This window comes from Triticum aestivum, chromosome 7A (assembly GCF_018294505.1).
Source record: "Triticum aestivum cultivar Chinese Spring chromosome 7A, IWGSC CS RefSeq v2.1, whole genome shotgun sequence".
NCBI lineage: Eukaryota > Viridiplantae > Streptophyta > Magnoliopsida > Poales > Poaceae > Triticum > Triticum aestivum.
In genome coordinates, this window is record NC_057812.1 from 667801700 (window position 1) to 667822873 (window position 21174).

The 21174-nt window shown below is 45.1% G+C and overlaps 1 protein-coding gene across 1 annotated transcript; it reads left to right on the forward strand.

The window, feature by feature from the left end:
• The first annotated feature begins 15972 nt into the window (after positions 1–15972).
• On the forward strand, positions 15973–20698 carry LOC123153681 (uncharacterized). The gene is made up of 3 exons (XM_044572685.1): positions 15973–16004; positions 16259–16581; positions 20410–20698. Exons 1-3 carry the CDS (start codon positions 15973–15975, stop codon positions 20517–20519), a joined length of 465 nt encoding a protein of 154 aa, XP_044428620.1. The 3' UTR covers positions 20520–20698.
• The last annotated feature ends 476 nt before the right edge of the window (positions 20699–21174 follow it).

Sequence of the window (21174 nt, forward strand, 5' to 3'; positions counted from 1 at the left end):
GAGAAGGCCCTAACCCAACTCAAGGGAGCAGTTATGGAAGTTGGGTATCTTCTAAAATGTATTCTTGTGGTTCTTGTTTTCTTTGGTCTTGTTTTACTAGTCAAAATGTGATGATGTATTCTTCATGTATCAAAAATGAATGATGAAATAAAGTTAAGGACTTGCAAAGAAATAATACGCGGACAGGATGCGGCCGGGATGCGGCCGCGCGCTGGGCACACGGCCACCGCATCCCAGGATAGGCCCGGACACGACCCCAAATCCTTACCCAAAGGGACAAAAACCGGACAAAACGGACGTCCGTTTGGGATCGCGCGGTGGAGTTGGCCTGACGACGGTGACAAGCAGGACATGCACGCGGGAAGCAGCAAGGAACTGGAGCGAGTCGCCGGCGAGGCGGACAAACTTCTTGATGTTGATACAAGGTCCAGATCACGCGTGAACGCAAGCTCCAACGGAAGATAATACACAACTATAGACCTGCTTCCCTCCTGGAGACCTGGACAAGCACGCAAATAGACACAAGAAGTACGTGCCACCATTCTGAGATGGACATGACTAACCGTGTTTAGTAACTAACAGTGGATCTCGATAGCTGCCGGTCGCAACCGCAGGCGGCACGGGCACATATGTTGTCCACGGAGGATGAAGCGGACGTGGCCGGCAAGAGTGCTGCCGAGGCGACTATGGCGACGACCACGCACGGGAGGTTCGGTGGCAAGTCGAGATTGCATGCGAGCCAAACCATAGTCGAATGTGCATGCTTTCTAGAGCCCGATGCCGAACGAGGAGCTGGCGCTTCCAAGGAACCGGGAGCCTTGCCAATTTGCCATCACATTGAAACACCATTTTCTTTACCAGAGGCAGAGGCGGGCAGAGCTCTACGAAAGGTGCTTCGTGAACCACGCTGGGCTGAACTTCCTTGTGGCTGGCTGCTGGCTGGTGCTGCTGCCGAACAGTACCTCAACGACGCATGTGTTTTTTTTTTTTGAATAAAAAGGTAGAGCATTTTCTACCTTATGCATTCAAAACGGTCGAAAAACCCGGATGAACAAAGTCATTTACATGAAGGTGATGTTAACGCCGCACAAAGGAGTACAGCAGGCCATCACCAGACCTAGTGTGATACAGATTTGGAGATAGACAAAAGCAAGAGATCATGCAAATTAGGATGGAGTGAAAGCGGCTGCCCAATCCAACATGCACTGCCTAATATGCTGCAGGGCACGCATGCTCCATAACTTGAACAGCTCAGTGACTCCAGTGTATACTTGGTGCTCCTGCCAAAAGGATCCTTCGAAGACTCAAGCGTTCCTGGCGTTCCAAAGGGTGACCGCACACGCCGCGAAAAGAATATGCCACATTTTGCCATGCAGCACCTTCGGCTGATCTGAACATAAAAAAAGTTCAGGTTCTGTCGAAGATGTGGCCAACTCCTGCAAGCCTAAATTGGACCATAACGCCTTGTGCAAGTTTGCATCTCAGCAAAATATGGTTCATTGTCTCCGCCGCTGGGCAAAGATCACACCCATTGTGCGAAGCAATTTTATCCCAATGCTTCCTCATCATATTATCTCTGGTGTTGTGTCTGTCCCGGAGTGCAATCCATAGAAAGATGCGATATTTGTGTGGTATGATTCTATCCCATATGAGCTTGGCTGGCGTATAGAGTTTGCCTCGAAAAGTGAAAAGCTTGTAGAAATAAGCAGTGCTCAAGCTCTTGTCAGCAAGCTGCGGCATTCTGGTGTCAACTGTATTATCCTAGGGCTGCACATAGCTCAAGATTTCAGCAAGGGCTGCCAGTTCTTGTGTGGCTGTGTAGGAGCTGCCAGTTCTTGTGTGGACGTATGTGGTTTGGGTGGGATGACCTGAGCAACATGCGATGGCAAGGTGGGCGGAGGAACTATGTCGACCTGGCACTCGCAACCTTCAAAACCGCCTGGAAAACCACTCTGATCGATGCTAGGGGGTGATTCACCTGGTATAGGAAAGAACAGGGGGTTAAATACCCGGTTTTAACCTGAGGGGGTAAACTGGCCGATTTGTGAAATCCTAGGGGGTTAAGTGGACTTCTTTCTCCTAAAAAATCCTGCAAACCAGACAGATAACACGTCGACGTTGGAGAGGAGAGGAGGGGAGGGGAGAAAACAAGAGAGAATGTTGGTACTTGGAGCCGAGGACGCGTTTGAAGCCGGAGACAGCCGTTACGGGGCTGACGGCGGCGTGGTTCAAGGCGGCCTCGCCGAAGAGGGTGCCGTTGGGGGTGAAGGCGATCGAGGAGGGGATGCAGAGCTTGTACGAGAGGCCCGGGTCCTGGAGCCCCCCGTAGCCGGCGATACAGGCCTTGGTGTTGCCGATGTGGATGGCCGTTGTGTTGCCCGTCCGGAACGCCGCCGCGCCCGATGCCGCCGCTGCAAGAAGATACCATATTAAGCAGCCTGCCGAACACTAATAGTACAATTTGACTTGTATAAGGACAAGAGATCCACCGATGAGCAGTAGAACGCCCAGAGGGAGGAGACAACTCGCCATGGATTGATTAGAAGCTTTTACTCCAGTCCAAAGAAAGGAAAGAACTCGCCCAGAGAGATGAGTACGTACAGCTACAGCCTACCTCTCTTCCTCTGTTTGGCTGTTCGCCAGGGGTGTGGTGTGGCACGGGACATGTCACCCCATCGTCGATGGCCGTTGGATCTTGCAAGCAGCGGCCGGTGATGGCAGGGCCGATACATATCACCCGCAACATCGAGAGCTTTCCGAAAAAAAGAATCATCATTCCGAGGAAAGTCTGATTTTCCTTTTGAAACCCATGAAAGCGTGATTTTGTTTAACAAACAATAGAAAATTATGGTCTGCATGTTTTATTATTGGGTGTGCCGTGTGATTGGATCTGGCTTGCCTTCTCCCTCCCCATGCTCCCATCCGTGCTCCCACTTCATCCTACGACTGTCTTTTTATATGTTATTTATTTATTTTCTACTTTTTTAATTTGCAAGTGATTTTTTTAGTAAAATAAAAGGCACACCGGCAACCCATGGTGACAATTTATTAATAATTAAAAAAAACCTCTAGTTGCATGCATGTTGCGGCATGTGTAGTTTGCGTGTGGGTGCGCCATATACAGTTGCTCAGGGTGCACCTTGCCCATGTGCAACTGATACAATTTCTTTTAAAAAATAAATGGTTGCATGGGTGTGTTGATGTCGTGTTCACGATGAAAAATAGAAAATAAAAAATAAAAAATGTAAGAAAACCAAGTTGCGCGGGGGTTGGTTCACCTGCAGTTACGTGTGGGGTGACACATGGAATTTACACGAAGGAGCGAGGATGTAACTATAGTTGCACAAATGCCGACCGGCATGTTACATGCAAACAACAAGCATGCAATTATAGTAGCACAATGTGCGACCGGCGTGTTGCACGCGGACAGTCAGCATGCACTCTAATTATGCAAGGAAAGAATGAAATGAAAGGAAATTAAAACAGATTAAAAAAGCATAAAATGTGTCCAAAGAACAAGAAAACAAGCAAAATGTTGCACATGGGGACGAAGAGCATGCAATTGTCGTTTCCGCGTACCAAAAAAGAAAACACATACACCAAGAAACAAAATAAAAGTATATAAAAAACCAGAGGCAAAAATCTACACCAATCACCTAGTAAAATCACTTATACTTGACTGTCGATTGAGAACAAAACCATTTTTATTATTTTGGATAGTCTTCTTTTTACTAAATATTTTGGGAAAAAATATATTTCTGTTCCAACTCATTTTATCAAATAGGAAACTTTCCACTCTATTTCACCCCTCTGTGTACCTCTATATTCTTTTTGTGAGAGAAACTTTCGATCTATTTATACTCAGTCATGCCAAGTATAGAGAACACCGGAGAGAACAAGAGCCTCTGTAACCATAGAAATACAAAAAGGGGTTTTCAAAGCCTTTGCATGGATGGAAATTTTCCCTATCAATTTTATAGTGGGGGAATTTCAGTATAGCATATGCTCCCTCCGTCCCGAATTACTTATCACATAAATGGATAGAAATGAATGTATCTAGAACTAAAATACATCTAGATACATTCATTCTTGCGACAAGTAATTCTGAATGGAGAGAGTATCTGTTTACAAGAGAGAGAAAATGCTATTGAGTGATGGTTCAATACAATAGAGTGACACTTAATTTGCTATTATAAATGCGCAAGATCTTAATTCTCAGCCCAAACTGAGAGTCATATACTCCTACTTGGCACGGGTGCTCGTTCTGGCTTATTTCATACTTTTAGGCGATATCCGTTTAGTGGGAGATGATGTTTTTGTCGACTATGAGATGGATGTAGTGACTTTGTTTATGCACGAGATTTACAGCTAAAAGGAATAGACGTAACGTATGATTAGTGTTTTTGATACTATGAAACAGTGTGGACAGTTGCTAGTGTTACAGAGAAAATATGGTATGCTTTGGTTTGATTTTTTTTGTCTTTTCTTTAAAAAATTGATCGATTTTCGTGACGATCATGAGCTTTCTGTGAAATCTAGTGCAAGTAAATCTTGAATGACCCTAAGAATTAGAGTATTCTCCAAAGTACTTCTCTGAGAAACCTTTGAATCGAACGACCCTAAATCAGTGGTTGGTAAACAATACAGTACATTTGAGAGCAGCCGTGAGCACTGCGCACTGAATCTGGGGATCAATATGACTATTTAACTTGATACCGATCAAGTTGTCTAGATAGTTTTGAAGAAATCGACAGATACCTCCTGGGGCGGGGCTGGTGTATGGTGAATTACTTCATTACGAATGTGCCAGCTCCTCCATAAAATCATAAGTAACATGCTCCGTTCCAAATCGCTCAAGGGATCCAAGGCGTGCAGCAACCACTCTTTACCATTATTAACCAACAACTCAATTCTTGGCACCTTCCAAACCTTGCTCATAGCTAAGTACAGGTCTCTACCAAGCTGGCAGCGCACAAAGGGATGATAGTTATTCTCCTCCACACCACATACTGGGCACACGCTTTTTGGTTCAAGACTGATCTTGTGTTTGCTCTTCCACGTCGACAAGGAATCCGAAGCTAAGGGCCACCAAAATTCCGAACTGTGGGAGGTACCTCGCACTTCCATATAAATTGCCAACATGTATGACGTCCTGAAGGTGCCGAGCTTGATGATAAAGCGTTGCGGTCACACGCCACAGCTCCATCGGCCGTGTCCTGTCCCGTCCACTCGGAGTCGGAGGTGATTGGTTACACTTTCCTTGGTCACCATAGGCAGACACATCCAACCTAGCATCCAAATACGGTGGTGACCGTATTGTGCTAGCTTCTCATGCAAATCTGGTCGTATGTACGTAAGCATCAATTTCCAAACAAAAGACGCTCGCTCTACTCTACAAACAGAGCAAATAGCAACGACTTCTCTAATTAATTTACTCGACCACATAAACACGAGTCGATCGGCTGCCTTTTTTGTCGGCATGAACACCCAACTTGTCATCGACCAAAGTAAAGTGCTTTAGCTTCCGACGTGCCTAGGCTTTGGCTATTCGCTAGCTCGGCCAGTGCTGGTAGCATTAGCCAATGATGAAGCTACGAAATAATGCAAAAAAAAAAAAGATTGATAACGTTGTTGCGGTGTGGCTACTCCACCACGTTGCGAGTGGCCATGGCGTTGTTCAATCCCTTCTATGTCGCCATGGTCACAAACCCAAACCCTCATGACCACCCACGCTTGTCGTACACGACTCTTGCGCGGGCAACCTTCCCGTGCTTGCTGAGCATGTCTCGCAACCGGGAGCTATCCACATCACAGGAGACCTGGAGAAGCTGACCGTGCACGATCGCTACACTGGCAATCAGCAGATTCATACTGCGAGTGGATCAGGTATGGTTATTAAACACATTGGTCATTCAGCCATTCATACCCAAGATCGTGATCTGCATCTAAATAATATACTTCATGTACCCGAAGCAAACAAAAGCCTAATCTCTGCCAATTGTCTTGCTGTTGACAACAATTCCTTCGTTGAAATTCATCCCTATTCTTTTTTTGTAAAGGATCGGGGAACGAGGGTCCTTCTCCAAGGCAGGGGTAGAAGAGGTCTATACCCTGTTAAACACACGGGACAAGGCGCCAAGAAGCAAGCGCTCAGTGTCAAACCCTCCTCGGATAGGTGGCACCGGCGCCTAGGACATCCCTCATCTACCATTGTTAGCAAAATAATTAGTCAGAATAAGCTCTCGTGTGTCAAGCTGTTCAACAGCGATTTTATTTGTGATTCTTGTCAAAAAGGCAAAAGCCACAGCTGCCTTATCCAAAGTCAATAAGTCAATCAAAGTTTCCTTTGAAACTTATTTTCTCTGATGTATGAGGACCTATTGTTGAATCTGTAGGTAGAAAAAAAAATACCATGTGAGCTTCATAGATGATTTCAGTAAGTTCACATGGATCTACCTAATCAAACACAAGTCAGAAGTTTTTCAAAAATTTCATGACTTCCAAAATCTTGTTGAGATACAATTTGATCGCAAGATTCTTGCCCTTCAGACTGACTAGGGGGGAGAATATGTCAAGTTAAATTCCTTATTCACTCGAATTGGTATATCACACATTGTCGAAGTTGGGCTCTCCCTCCTAGCTCAAGCATCCATGCCTCCGAAGTTCTGGGATGAGGCTTTCATTGCAACCACTTACCTCATTAACAGGCTTCCAAGCAAAGTCATCAAATATGAAACACCTCTTGAGAAACTATCCCATGAAAAACCTAATTATTCTGCTCTCCGAATCTTTGGGTGCGCCTGCTGGCCTAACCTACGCCCATACAATACACACAAGCTCCAGTTTCGCTCTAAACAATGCGCTTTTTTGGGGGTACAGTAATCTTCATAAAGGTTTTAGGTGCTTAGATATCTCAACCGGGTGAGTCTATATCTCCAGAGACGTGGTTTTTGACGAGACCGTGTTTCCCTTTGTTGCCTTGCATCCAAATGCAGGGGCTCGTCTTCGAGCAGAAATTCTTCTACTATCTCCGGAGCTCCTCAATCCAACTGATCATGGGGGTGAAATATATGCTGGTGATCATTTGTTTAATAGCCATCCTGATACTACTAAAGAAAACAGTGAAAAAATTGTTGTTCTAAGCCATGATTTTATGCAGCACCAAAGTTGTACAGGCGCTACACACGAGGTTGATGCGGCTGACAGCACCGATCCCGAGCGATCCGGTGCAGAAGGTGCAGGTGGGACCGACACGGATCCCGGGAGAGATTCGCCGCGCGTGGTGGAGCCAGCCCGTCAGCGCGCGCCACGCAGTCCGGCGCGTCAGTGCGGTCGGGCGGGGGTGACACGCCCATGTCGTCACACGCGATGTGTCGAGAGCCGGCTGGGGCTGGGGCGTCGGGTCCACAGCGCAATGATGAGCCCGACAGCCCGTTGCGGGCCCGTGATCGCGGGTCGCCATCGTCAACCGATAGCCCGTGGGAGACCGCGGATCCACAACTGGCCGCTCACGCGGCTGTCGAGGGTGATTCGCTGCTGTCACCTGTGTCAGTACGAGGAACGGGATCCTCTGTGGCTGCTACCGGATCTGCTGTGGCTACACCAACTATAACCACGCGGGTCACTCATTCACAGCGAGGTATTACCAAACCTCTAGTGCCCAAGGATGGCACGGTGAGGTATGACAATAACTTTAAGTTTGCAAACTTTGCAGCTACTGGTGAGCCACAGAATGTGCTAGAAGCTTTGCATGATAAAAATTGGAATAATGCCATGAGTATTGAGTATGATGCTTTAGTGAAGAACAACACCTGGCACTTAGTTCCACCGAAGCCAGCGAGGAATATTATAGATTGTAAATGGGTATACAAAATTAAAAATAAGGTAGATGGAACAATAGATAGATATAAAGCTAGGCTAGTAGCTAAGGGTTTCAAATAGCGTTATGGCATTGATTATGAGGACACCTTCAATCCAGTAGTGAAGGTTGCTACTATCAGACTTATTCTGTCTGTTGCTATTTCCAGGGGATGGAATCTTCGCCAATTGGATGTTCAGAATGCGTTTCTACACGGCGTACTCGAGGAAGAGGTCTATATGCGGCAACCACCAGGCTTTGAAAGTAGCTCCAAACCTAACCATGTATGCAGGTTGGATAAAGCCTTGTATGGTTTAAAACAAGCACCAAGGGCATGGTATTCAAGACTGAGCCTTAAGTTGCAACAGATTGGATTTTGTCCATCAAAGGGAGATACTTCCTTATTCTTCTTCAGGAAAGGAAAGGTGATCATACATGCTGATTTATGTTGATGACATAACTGTAGCAAGCTCCTCACATGATGCCACATTAGCCTTGCTAAGAAACTTAAAAAGCGAATTTGCATTAAAAGATTTGGGAGAATTGCACTACTTCTTAGGCATTGAAGTAAAGAAGGTGCAAGATGGCATTTTGCTCACTCAAGAGAAATATGCCTCTGATATTTTAAGTCGTGTAGGGATGAAGGATTGTAAACCTTCTAGTACACCTATGTCAACCACAGAAAAGTTGTCATTGAATGAGGGCAAACTGCTAAGTCCAGAAGAGGGAACAAAATACCGAAGTATAGTTGGAGCACTTCAATATCTTACATTGACAAGACCTGACATATCTTTCTCAGTTAATAAGGTTTGTCAGTTCTTGCATGCACCAACCTCTTTACGTTGGACAACTGTGAAAAGAATACTGAGATATATTCAGGGAAGTACTGGAGTTGGACTAAGTATATGCATGTCTCCATCAACTACAGTAGGTGCCTTCTGATGCAGATTGGGCTGGATGCCCAGATGGTAGAAAGTCCACAGGGGGCTTTGCAGTTTTTCTTGGCTCCAACCTTGTGTCATGGCAAGTAAAGAAACAAGCAACTATCTCAAGATCCAGTATTGAGGCAGAGTACAAGTCACTAGCAAATGCTACTGCTGAGGTAATGTGGGTGGAAACACGACTTGATGAATTGAGTGTCTATAGATCACATGTGTCACGCCTATGGTGTGATAATCTAGGAGCAACATATCTTCCTGCAAATCATTTGTTTCATGCAAGAATAAAACACATAGAGATTGATTTTTATTTTGTTCGAGAAAGAGTTGCTCAGAGAAAGTTGGAGATAAAGTTTATTCCAACCGGAGATCAAGTAGCTGATGGTTTTACCAAACCACTACAAGTCCGACAGCTTCAAGTCTTCAGAAACAATCTAAACCTTGATGTGTTGAGATTGAGGGAAGATGTTAAAAGATAGACTTGTACCTGTGTAACGTGACATGTGTGTCACGATTGTGTATGCGTGCGTATTGTGTAATCTAGACAGGTAGTTAGAGTAGATTGGAGTATGTGTCAAGACTACCAACTACCTGCCGATCTTGTAAATTGTTGAGCTATATAAACATGCACGCGTCCTTGCTGAAAGGCATACGCTTCCACGCCTCAATTCTTTCAAGATGCTCCACGGAATGAGAAACTTGAGGTGTTTTTGGTACGGTTGTGGAGGGGATGATGAAACAATCCAACGTTCCAGACTCATTCGATTGTGCGGCTGGTGTAGTGACCAAACGGCGCGACCCGCCGGTCGACTGATGGCTAGCACTGGCCAAATCCTAATGAGACATTTTGAAACAAGACAAATTCTGAAAATAAACAAATGAGTAGCATGAATTTCAAATCAACCATGGACGATGGATCCATGCATGGGTAGAATTGCTTTTCTCTATAAGATACAAACATTACTGCGTATATTGTGTACAGTGTTTATCGAATCGGAAATGTGTGATACTTGTCATCGACAAAGGAAAAGTACTTTAGTTTATGATGGCCTAGGCTTAGGCTATTCGCTAACTCGGCCACTCCTGTTAGCATTAGCCAACGATGAAGCTATGAAATAATGCAAAGAAAAAACATCAGATTGATACCGCTGTTGCGGTGTGGCTACTCCACGGCGTTGCGAGCGGCCATGGCCTTGTTGAATCCCTTCTGCGTCGCCATGGTCACAAACCCGAAACCTCGCGACCGCCCACGCTTGTCGTACACGACTTCTGCGTGGGCCACCTTCCCGTGCTTGCTGAACATGTCTCGCAGCCGGGAACTATCCACCTTCGGGGACAGATCGCGGACGTAGATTGTTAGTTGTTGCGATTGTGACTGAGTGGTGCCATCCTTGCATGCCGTTGGGGTTCCATGCAGGCCCGAGTCATCGATGCAGGAAAGACAGGTATCTGAGGATCGGGTAGGAACCACATGCACCTCGCGTCGGTCCATCCGGGTGGCAACATCTCCACCAGCGTGGCGGCGCCGTCCTTGAAGCTGTACCTATACACGTTGCACGTCTCCGGTAGACCGGAACGTCCATCATGGCCTGCCGTGTTGTCGATGACAAAGTAGGTGGTGCCACCGCTCAACTCCCCGCCGAAGCACACGGCATCCACAAGGAAGCTGCCCGGGAAACCCAAGAAGAGGACAGCGTCATGGAAGTCTGATTCGTCATCGCGCACCCACTCCACCACCCGCTCCTCCTCCCCCTCGCAGCCGTTCCGCAGACACAGTTGATGCAGCGACACCGACAGGCCGGTGCCGCTGTCCTCTTGAAGAACGCTGGCCAGGAGCAGGCCGCCTCCAGACTCAAAGAGGTAGCTGCACCGGCGTACCTTTCCGGGCTCATCCGGCAGCGCCGCTTGCACTTCGTTGGTGATTACATTGGTGTAGAGGCCTGGATAGATTTCATCCCAGCGCGGCCAGAGGATGTGGTAGCTGGCCAAGCCCACGCACACGATGCAGCCGTAGTAATACGCGGCCGCACAGCAGCGGTCTGTGCCGAGATTTGACGTCACGCGTTGCCACTCGCCGTGGTCCGGGCGCAGGAAGGATGCCCGGAATATGCTGCGTGGGTTACCCTCCTCTGGCTCTGGCCGGAAGTCGTACAAGAGGACGGCGCCGCCGTTGAAGACGACGCGATGACGGTGATCCAGCCACTTGTGGTCGAGACGCTCGCGGGGGAAAGGCAGGGGTTGGGCGGTGAGAGGGTTGACGAGGGAGAGGTCGGCGCTGAGCAGCCACGTCGCCGTGCCATCGGTGCGGGCGACCCTCGCATCCCGAACGCATACGCCGGGCGCGCTGTAGCTCGCCTTGGAGAAGACGCAGCGGCATCGCTGGTCCTCCAGGGAGACGGAGTCGGCGGCGGCGGACGGCGCGACGAGCCACGGCAGGAGGCCCCTTTTATTTTCTGGAGTGTCGCACCATGATCTGCAGACGGCGTGGAAGCGGACGGCGTCGGACGCGGCGTGGAGACGTGCGGAGATGTCGCGGAGCAGATCGGCCGGGAGATCCGCCCACTGGCCGGAGGGCGAGGGGTCCGGCTCTCCTGCTGGGAGCCCTACACCCACTATTGTGCAGGGCCAACCAGCGGCCAACACGAGGCCTGGTGGACCCCACCACTTAATAAACAGATTTTGTTTTGTTTAATTTTCTGAAAAGTCCTTCTCCTTGCCTTATCCGCCGCGGACGCTTCGAGCTAGTACTACAATTATTTCACTAAACTAAGCTCCGTGAGTGAGAGAGATAGAGAGTTCCAGAAAGTGAGGTCCGCCGTCCGGCAGCGTCGTGGTCGTGGCGAGCAACAGAGGGAGCAGCCGCGGCTGCTGCTTCCTGACTCCGGCGCGCCCAAGCCCCGGCCAAGGCTGGAGCAGCTGCTCTAGCATGCCGCCGTTCCCCTCCTGGACCGACCAGATCCCTTGGAGAAGGTGGGGAACTGCAGGGCATGCGGCCGGCTGGGTGCAGCACTGCTTCGCTGGGATGCCGCAAGAGGCCGTGCAGGCGCACATCAAGACGGGAGCCAGATGCACACTCGCCGGACAGAGGTTACAGGTTAGTGGTAGCTGATTTCTTCATCTATCGTGTACTAGTAGCTAGCTTACGATGGCTTCAAACTAGTACAAGGGCTATCCAATTAATTACTGCTAGTATGTTGCTAAGATAACCGTTAATTTGAGATTAAACTAGCTTTCAATGACTTCAAACTAGGCAGCGTCATGTAGCTATGTTCAACTATGTTCTCTGTTTTTAGTCACAGGACAGTCACAGAAATCTCAAATTGGTGAAAGATCCTTGTGGATGGAACCACAGAGAAATAACCAGCAACTAATCGGTGCACCTATATATATCCATTTAGAATAAATCCGTTATACATCTCACACCAAAAGGAACAGTAAGATTAACTATTACATGGGGACGTAATTGTTTTGTAGAGCAACCCTCAAAAAAATTTGTTTTGTAGAGCAATCCTTAGAAGCAAAGTTTATATAGAGCTATTTTTTTTGCGAATGAGCTATTTAAAAGTGCCATCTTGTCCATGGCTTGATTGGCTACCCAAGTCCTGAAATAAAAAAAAGGAACGATTTCGTGTGAGAAATAAACTTGAATTTGAGAGTCTGACTTGTAAGTGAAACAATACCTTAGTCGGCAGCTGGTCATTTTGATATGCTGGCCATTCCGAGTTCGGTATCAATACAGAACTCTACATACAGTTTAAAGTTAATGGAAGTGAATGACCTATGCATGTTCGTCTTAATTTTTAACGACTAACCAAGTAAATATACCTGACTTGGTTGAGTGCCATAATAGAAATATGGTTGCTGTGGTTGCAAGCCGAGTAACTGCTGAAAAGAAGTAGCATCTGCCTGCGGTAGTTGAGGCAGGCCGTGATGCAGTACTTGCAAATTATAATTCTGTGGCTGTGGCACTGGTGTCATAGTCTGAGGAAGTAGATGCAAATTGTAGTTTTCTGCCTGTGGTTGCGGAGGCATAGCATGCGGCAATACTTGCAAATTGGAGTTTGTAGCTTGTGGGTGCGGAGGCATAGCGCGCGGAAATACTTGCGAATTGTAGTTCGTAGCTTGTGGGTTCGGAGGGATAGCGTGCGACAATACTTGCGAACTGTAGTTCGCATCATGTGGTAGTGGAGGCATAGCGTGCGATGATACTTGCAAACTGTAGTTCGTAGCATGTGGTACTAGAGGCATGGCACTCTGCAGTACTTGCAAGTTGGAGTACTGATTTGACATGGTGAAGCTAGGATTTGCTTCAGTTGAGGCAGAAGCACAATCACCATTCCTATTCTTGCATGTTGTTGCTTGACCTATTTGGAAAAGAAACTGTTAGATCTATTTGAATAACATGAGCAGATAATTATATAGCCATTTCTTGAGCTGTACCATACCTTTCTTGTGTGTATTCTTTTTGTTTAGTTCCAATCCAGATTTAATCCTCTTACTGCTATTTCCTTTTTCTTTTCTCCTTATTCCTTTTGCTTGGACAACATTCTCATTGTTGCATTTAACTGGCTGTTTCTCTGCTTGTTTCTCAGCTTGTTCATGATTTGATGGTATATCTTTCGATTGGTTGCTTCCATGTAAAATCTGGTCCACCTTTTCCATTAGTTCTATTGACATACTTTGCAGTAGTGCATATGCCTCTTTGTTTGCTGCTGCTTTGCTCAAAATGTTATTGTAAGTGCGACATAGTGATCCATACTGCCTAGCTAGCACAACTCTAGCATCTTCATCATCAGCGCACTTTTGAATTGCATATGATGGCCCTGATTTTGCTTGCCTTGTCCATCTTTTCAAGATATATTCCGGTGCCAACTCCTTAATATTGTTGTGGTCCAACACCTTCAATGCATGACGACACAAGACCCCAATAAATTCAAACTTTTTGCATGAGCAGGAAACTTTTGATCCATTGTGATCAAATTTCACTGTATGACTATTTTGGCTAGCTGAATGGGTAACCTTGAATTCAGAAATAGAGGGAGCACGGCCACTTTCATACACACAATATCCCATTACCATGTCAAATTCTTCTTTAAATACCTCGAACATAGCAGGTGTATATATTTTGGAAGTTTGAATCAACATCTGCACATGTGGCACTTTTGGTGATGTTTGACTCACATAGAAATCACTTTCTACTTCAGCATACCTTCTATCATCCACGGCCCTCTCATAGTGCTTGAAGAAATCTAATAAATCAAGGCGAACATGCAAGTATCGCTTCAATAGTGCATTCATACTCTCGCTTCTTTGCGTAGATTTCATATCCGCACAAAAGGTCTGCCGACCATAAACCAAAGCCCACTTCTCCTTGTTCTGAAATAATCTATGTAGCCAGTCATTGTCTTCCAAATTATATTTCACTAGCATATCATTCCAACCTGCTAAGAAATCATCAACTTCTTCAAAATCATAAACACACTTGCCAAAATCTTTCTTAAATGTCTTTCAACCTTGGAAAACATGACTCAAATGTTTTGCAGCATTCTGATACATGTGCCACACACATAGACGATGTATTGAATTGGTAAAAACCTTGTCAATGGCACTAATAATGGCAGGACATTGGTCGGTCAATATTGTTTTTGGTTCTTTCCCTGACATAGCCATTTTGAATGTTTCAAATAACCATTCAAACGTATCAGCTGTTTCATCGTACAATAATGCAGCTCCAAAAACCACTGTTTGTTTATGATGGTTGACACCAACAAAAGGGGCAAATGGTCTTCCATAACTATTTGTCTTAAAGGTTGTGTCAAAGCATACCACATCACCAAAGTAGTGATAATCTAATATTGATCTTGCATCTGCCCAGAATATATTGGTCATCATATCCTCTTCATCTACTTGTATTGCATAAAAAAAGGAAGGATTTTCCATTTGCTTCTCCTGTAGGTATTGAAGAATGGCACCTGTGTCTCCTTCTTGGATTGATTGCATACGCTTTGACCGGAGATAATTTTTATAATCTTTGTGACCGAAGCAAAGACTTTGTCGGCCCCCTGCTTGCCTACTCATCACTTCATGACCAGATTTTGGTCTAATACCCGAATCATTCAATATGTCAATCTGGGCCTTTTGAGCTTCTGTGATTCTTCTTTGGGATCGCAGTAGATGGGATTTGCTTGGAGTTACGAGTTCATGATTATGGGCATCCTCCAAGCTGCTTACAACATATTTTTCGTTAGCACTTATTTTGATGGTCATCTCTGCCAGACATTCAACTCTTGTATCTGCTCGCTTCCGCTGGCATTGTTCCTTGCTCTTGTCCTTGAAACCTGCCTTTGAGCATACAAATTTCTTTGTTCGAATAACATTCGTTGATGATTTATCATGCCAAAATTTCCTAACACTGAAACCTACATGTCCTGCATATGCATTATAAAACTCATATGCTATATCTTCATTCTCAAATTCCATTCCTATCTCTGGTTTTAACCTTTTGCTGTAATAATCATCTGTCTTTCGACCTGCCTCTCCCACATTAGTGGTCTCATGATCTACACAACATAAAAATATCATATACTAATTAATTCATGGACGACACAGTTTTGTTAAAAAAACACAATATTCAGAGTCATGTTGTAGTGAAACCTGAACAACACTTGAAGATGGGACAACATATTTTGCCAAATATCACACTGTATTCATAGGAGCATTAGCAAAACATTGTCCTTTTTCTTAGATACAATAATCTCTATCATTACAATTGGCAAAGAAGACACAAGAAACAGACCTATGGAAGATGAAGTACGTGGAGCTAAGTCTCAAGGATTAATTTGCATGTCATAAATTAAGCTCTTCCTTTGTTTCTGTTTAATCTTGTCTCCTCCATATGATGAGAGTGTTGATAATTTGCAGATTCAAGACACAACAACAAACCTATGGTTGAAGTCGCAGGAGCTCCTTCCATGCCGAAGAACACCGTAGATGCTGGTCCACGTGAGAGGGCAATTCTCTATCGATCCTGATCTATTCTCGTGTGATCCACAATGGAGTAGATAGATAGGAGAAAGGATGTTGGTGATTTTGGCGGCAATCTGTTGATACGCGAGAAAGAAAGGCAGTTTTACTGATTTTATGTAATTAGAGAGATACGGGCTGGTTGTTTTAGTGATGGGGTCCACCAGGCCACGTGTTGGCCGCTGGTTGGCCCTGCACGATAGTGCGTGCAGGGATCCCAGCAGGAGAGCCCATCCGGAGGGGCCCGGGTCCGGCTCTCCTGCTGGGAGCCCTGCACCCACTATTGTGCAGGGCCAACCAGCGGCCAACACGAGGCCTGGTGGACCCCACCACTTAATAAACAGATTTTGTTTTGTTTAATTTTCTGAAAAGTCCTTCTCCTTGCCTTATCCGTCGCGGACGCTTCGAGCTAGTACTACCATTACTCCACTGAACTAAGCTCCGTGAGTGAGAGAGATAGAGAGTTCCAGAAAGTGAGGTCCGCCGTCCGGCAGCGTCCTGGTCGTGGCGAGCAACAGAGGGAGCAGCCGCGGCTGCTGCTGCCTGACTCCGGCGCGCCCAAGCCCCGGCCAAGGCTGGAGCAGCTGCTCTGGCATGCCGCCGTTCCCCTCCTGGACCGACCAGATCCCTTGGAGAAGGTGGGGAACTGCAGGGCATGCGGCCGGCTGGGTGCAGCACTGCTTCGCTGGGATGCCGCAAGAGGCCGTGCAGGCGCACATCAAGACGGGAGCCAGATGCACACTCGCCGGACAGAGGTTACAGGTTAGTGGTAGCTGATTTCTTCATCTATCGTGTACTAGTAGCTAGCTTACGATGGCTTCAAACTAGTACAAGGGCTATCCAATTAATTACTGCTAGTATGTTGCTAAGATAACCGTTAATTTGAGATTAAACTAGCTTTCAATGACTTCAAACTAGGCAGCATCATGTAGCTATGTTCAGCTATGTTCTCTGTTTTTAGTCACAGGACAGTCACAGAAATCTCAAATTGGTGAAAGATCCTTGTGGATGGAACCACAGAGAAATAACCAGCAACTAATCGGTGCACCTATATATATCCATTTAGAATAAATCCGTTATACATCTCACACCAAAAGGAACAGTAAGATTAACTATTACATGGGGACGTAATTGTTTTGTAGAGCAACCCTCAAAAAAAAATTGTTTTGTAGAGCAATCCTTAGAAGCAAAGTTTATATAGAGCTATTTTTTTGCGAATGAGCTATTTAAAAGTGCCATCTTGTCCATGGCTTGATTGGCTACCCAAGTCCTGAAATAAAAAAAAAGGAACGATTTCGTGTGAGAAATAAACTTGAATTTGAGAGTCTGACTTGTAAGTGAAACAATACCTTAGTCGGCAGCTGGTCATTTTGATATGCTGGCCATTCCGAGTTCGGTATCAATACAGAACTCTACATACAGTTTAAAGTTAATGGAAGTGAATGACCTATGCATGTTCGTCTTAATTTTTAACGACTAACCAAGTAAATATACCTGACTTGGTTGAGTGCCATAATAGAAATATGGTTGCTGTGGTTGCAAGCCGAGTAACTGCTGAAAAGAAGTAGCATCTGCCTGCGGTAGTTGAGGCAGGCCGTGATGCAGTACTTGCAAATTATAATTCTGTGGCTGTGGCACTGGTGTCATAGTCTGAGGAAGTAGATGCAAATTGTAGTTTTCTGCCTGTGGTTGCGGAGGCATAGCATGCGGCAATACTTGCAAATTGGAGTTTGTAGCTTGTGGGTGCGGAGGCATAGTGCGCCGAAATACTTGCGAATTGTAGTTCGTAGCTTGTGGGTTCGGAGGGATAGCGTGCGACAATACTTGCGAACTGTAGTTCGCAGCATGTGGTAGTGGAGGCATAGCGTGCGATGATACTTGCAAACTGTAGTTCGTAGCATGTGGTACTAGAGGCATGGCACTCTGCAGTACTTGCAAGTTGGAGTACTGATTTGACATGGTGAAGCTAGGATTTGCTTCAGTTGAGGCAGAAGCACAATCACCATTCCTATTCTTGCATGTTGTTGCTTGACCTATTTGGAAAAGAAACTGTTAGATCTATTTGAATAACATGAGCAGATAATTATATAGCCATTTCTTGAGTTGTACCATACCTTTCTTGTGTGTATTCTTTTTGTTTAGTTCCAATCCAGATTTAATCCTCTTACTGCTATTTTCTTTTTCTTTTCTCCTTATTCCTTTTTCTTGGACAACATTCTCATTGTTGCATTTAACTGGCTATTTCTCTGCTTGTTTCTCAGCTTGTTCATGATTTGATGGTATATCTTTCGATTGGTTGCTTCCATGTAAAATCTGGTCCACCTTTTCCATTAGTTCTATTGACATACTTTGCAGTAGTGCATATGCCTCTTTGTTTGCTGCTACTTTGCTCAAAATGTTATTGTAAGTGCGACATAGTGATCCATACTGCCTAGCTAGCACAACTCTAGCATCTTCGTCATCAGCGCACTTTTGAATTGCATATGATGGCCCTGATTTTGCTTGCCTTGTCCATCTTTTCAAGATATATTCCGGTGCCAACTCCTTAATATTGTTGTGGTCCAACACCTTCAATGCATGACGACACAAGACCCCAATAAATTCAAACTTTTTGCATGAGCAGGAAACTTTTGATCCATTGTGATCAAATTTCACTGTATGACTATTTTGGCTAGCTGAATGGGTAACCTTGAGTTCAGAAATAGAGGCAGCACGGCCACTTTCATACACACAATATCCCATTACCATGTAAAATTCTTCTTTAAATACCTCGAACATAGCAGGTGTATATACTTTGGAAGTTTGAATCAACATCTGCACATGTGGCACTTTTGGTGATGTTTGACTCGCATAGAAATCACTTTCTACTTCAGCATACCTTCTATCATCCACGGCCCTCTCATAGTGCTTGAAGAAATCTAATAAATCAAGGCGAACATGCAAGTATCGCTTCAATAGTGCATTCATACTCTCGCTTCTTTGCGTAGATTTCATATCCGCACAAAAGGTCCGCCGACCATAAACCAAAGCCCACTTCTCCTTGTTCTGAAATAATCTATGTAGCCAGTCATTGTCTTCCAAATTATATTTCACTAGCATATCATTCCAACCTGCTAAGAAATCATCAACTTCTTCAAAATCATAAACACACTTGCCAAAATCTTTCTTAAATGTCTTTCAACCTTGGAAAACATGACTCAAATGTTTTGCAGCATTCTGATACATGTGCCACACACATAGACGATGTATTGAATTGGTAAAAACCTTGTCAATGGCACTAATAATGGCAGGACATTGGTCGGTCAATATTGTTTTTGGTTCTTTCCCTGACATAGCCCTTTTGAATGTTTCAAATAACCATTCAAACGTATCAGTTGTTTCATCGTACAATAATGCAGCTCCAAAAATCACTGTTTGTTTATGATGGTTGACACCAACAAAAGGGGCAAATGGTCTTCCATAGCTATTTGTCTTAAAGGTTGTGTCAAAGCATACCACATCACCAAAGTAGTGATAATCTAATATTGATCTTGCATCTGCCCAGAATATATTGGTCATCATATCCTCTTCATCTACTTGTATTGCATAAAAAAAGGAAGGATTTTCCATTTGCTTCTCCTGTAGGTATTGAAGAATGGCACCTGTGTCTCCTTCTTGGATTGATTGCATACGCTTTGACCGGAGATAATTTTTATAATCTTTGTGACCGAAGCAAAGACTTTGTCGGCCCCCTGCTTGCCTACTCATCACTTCATGACCAGATTTTGGTCTAATACCCGAATCATTCAATATGTCAATCTGGGCCTTTTGAGCTTCTGTAATTCTTCTTTGGGATCGCAGTAGATGGGATTTGCTTGGAGTTACGAGTTCATGATTATGGGCATCCTCCAAGCTGCTTACAACATATTTTCCGTTAGCACTTATTTTGATGGTCATCTCTGCCAGACATCCAACTCTTGTATCTGCTCGCTTCCGCTGGCATTGTTCCTTGCTCTTGTCCTTGAAACCTGCCTTTGAGCATACAAATTTCTTTGTTCGAATAACATTCGTTGAGGATTTATCATGCCAAAATTTCCTAACACTGAAACCTACATGTCCTGCATATGCATTATAAAACTCATATGCTATATCTTCATTCTCAAATTCCATTCCTATCTCTGGTTTTAACCTTTTGCTGTAATAATCATCTGTCTTTCGACCTGCCTCTCCCACATTAGTGGTCTCATGATCTACACAACATAAAAATATCATATACTAATTAATTCATGGACGACACAGTTTTGTTAAAAAAACACAATATTCAGAGTCCTGTTGTAGTGAAACCTGAACAACACTTGAAGATGGGACAACATATTTTGCCAAATATCACACTGTATTCATAGGAGCATTAGCAAAACATTGTCCTTTTTCTTAGATACAATAATCTCTATCATTACAATTGGCAAAGAAGACACAAGAAACAGACCTATGGAAGATGAAGTACGTGGAGCTAAGTCTCAAGGATTAATTTGCATGTCATAAATTAAGCTCTTCCTTTGTTTCTGTTTAATCTTGTCTCCTCCATATGATGAGAGTGTTGATAATTTGCAGATTCAAGACACAACAACAAACCTATGGTTGAAGTCGCAGGAGCTCCTTCCATGCCGAAGAACACTGTAGATGCTGGTCCACGTGAGAGGGCAATTCTCTATCGATCCTGATCTATTCTCGTGTGATCCACAATGGAGTAGATAGATAGGAGAAAGGATGTTGGTGATTTTGGCGGCAATCTGTTGATACGCGAGAAAGAAAGGCAGTTTTATTGATTTTATGTAATTAGAGAGATACGGGCTGGTTGTTTTAGTGATGGGGTCCACCAGGCCACGTGTTGGCCGCTGGTTGGCCCTGCACGATAGTGCGTGCAGGGATCCCAGCAGGAGAGCCCATCCGGAGGGCGATGTTGGTGATGCCATTGTGCGCGTGCAATCGGTCGTCGATCTGGTGGATCGATCGATTGGCTTCTCTCTCGTGATTCGTCAGGGGGTTGACGCGTCGGTTATATGAGTGCGTGGAGTCCGTGGAGAAAAACCTTTGGGACTCGGTTCCGACTCTTTCTCTATGGCATCCGGCGTAATTTGTAACAGATCGTCAGATCGGCTTCTTGTATATCAAGGAATATCTTCCGTGATCTCCCTTTGTAATATCTACTTTTCCTTCTTTCTTTTCGGAAACATCGATTACAACATAGGCATGATACGCACACACGCACACCAATAAACACGTGCTCACACAGGAAACCCTAGAATCGGATCGAGGAGAGGCGGCGGCGGAGACGAGCGAAAAGGAAACCGATCGAGGAGAAGGCGAAGGAAGAGG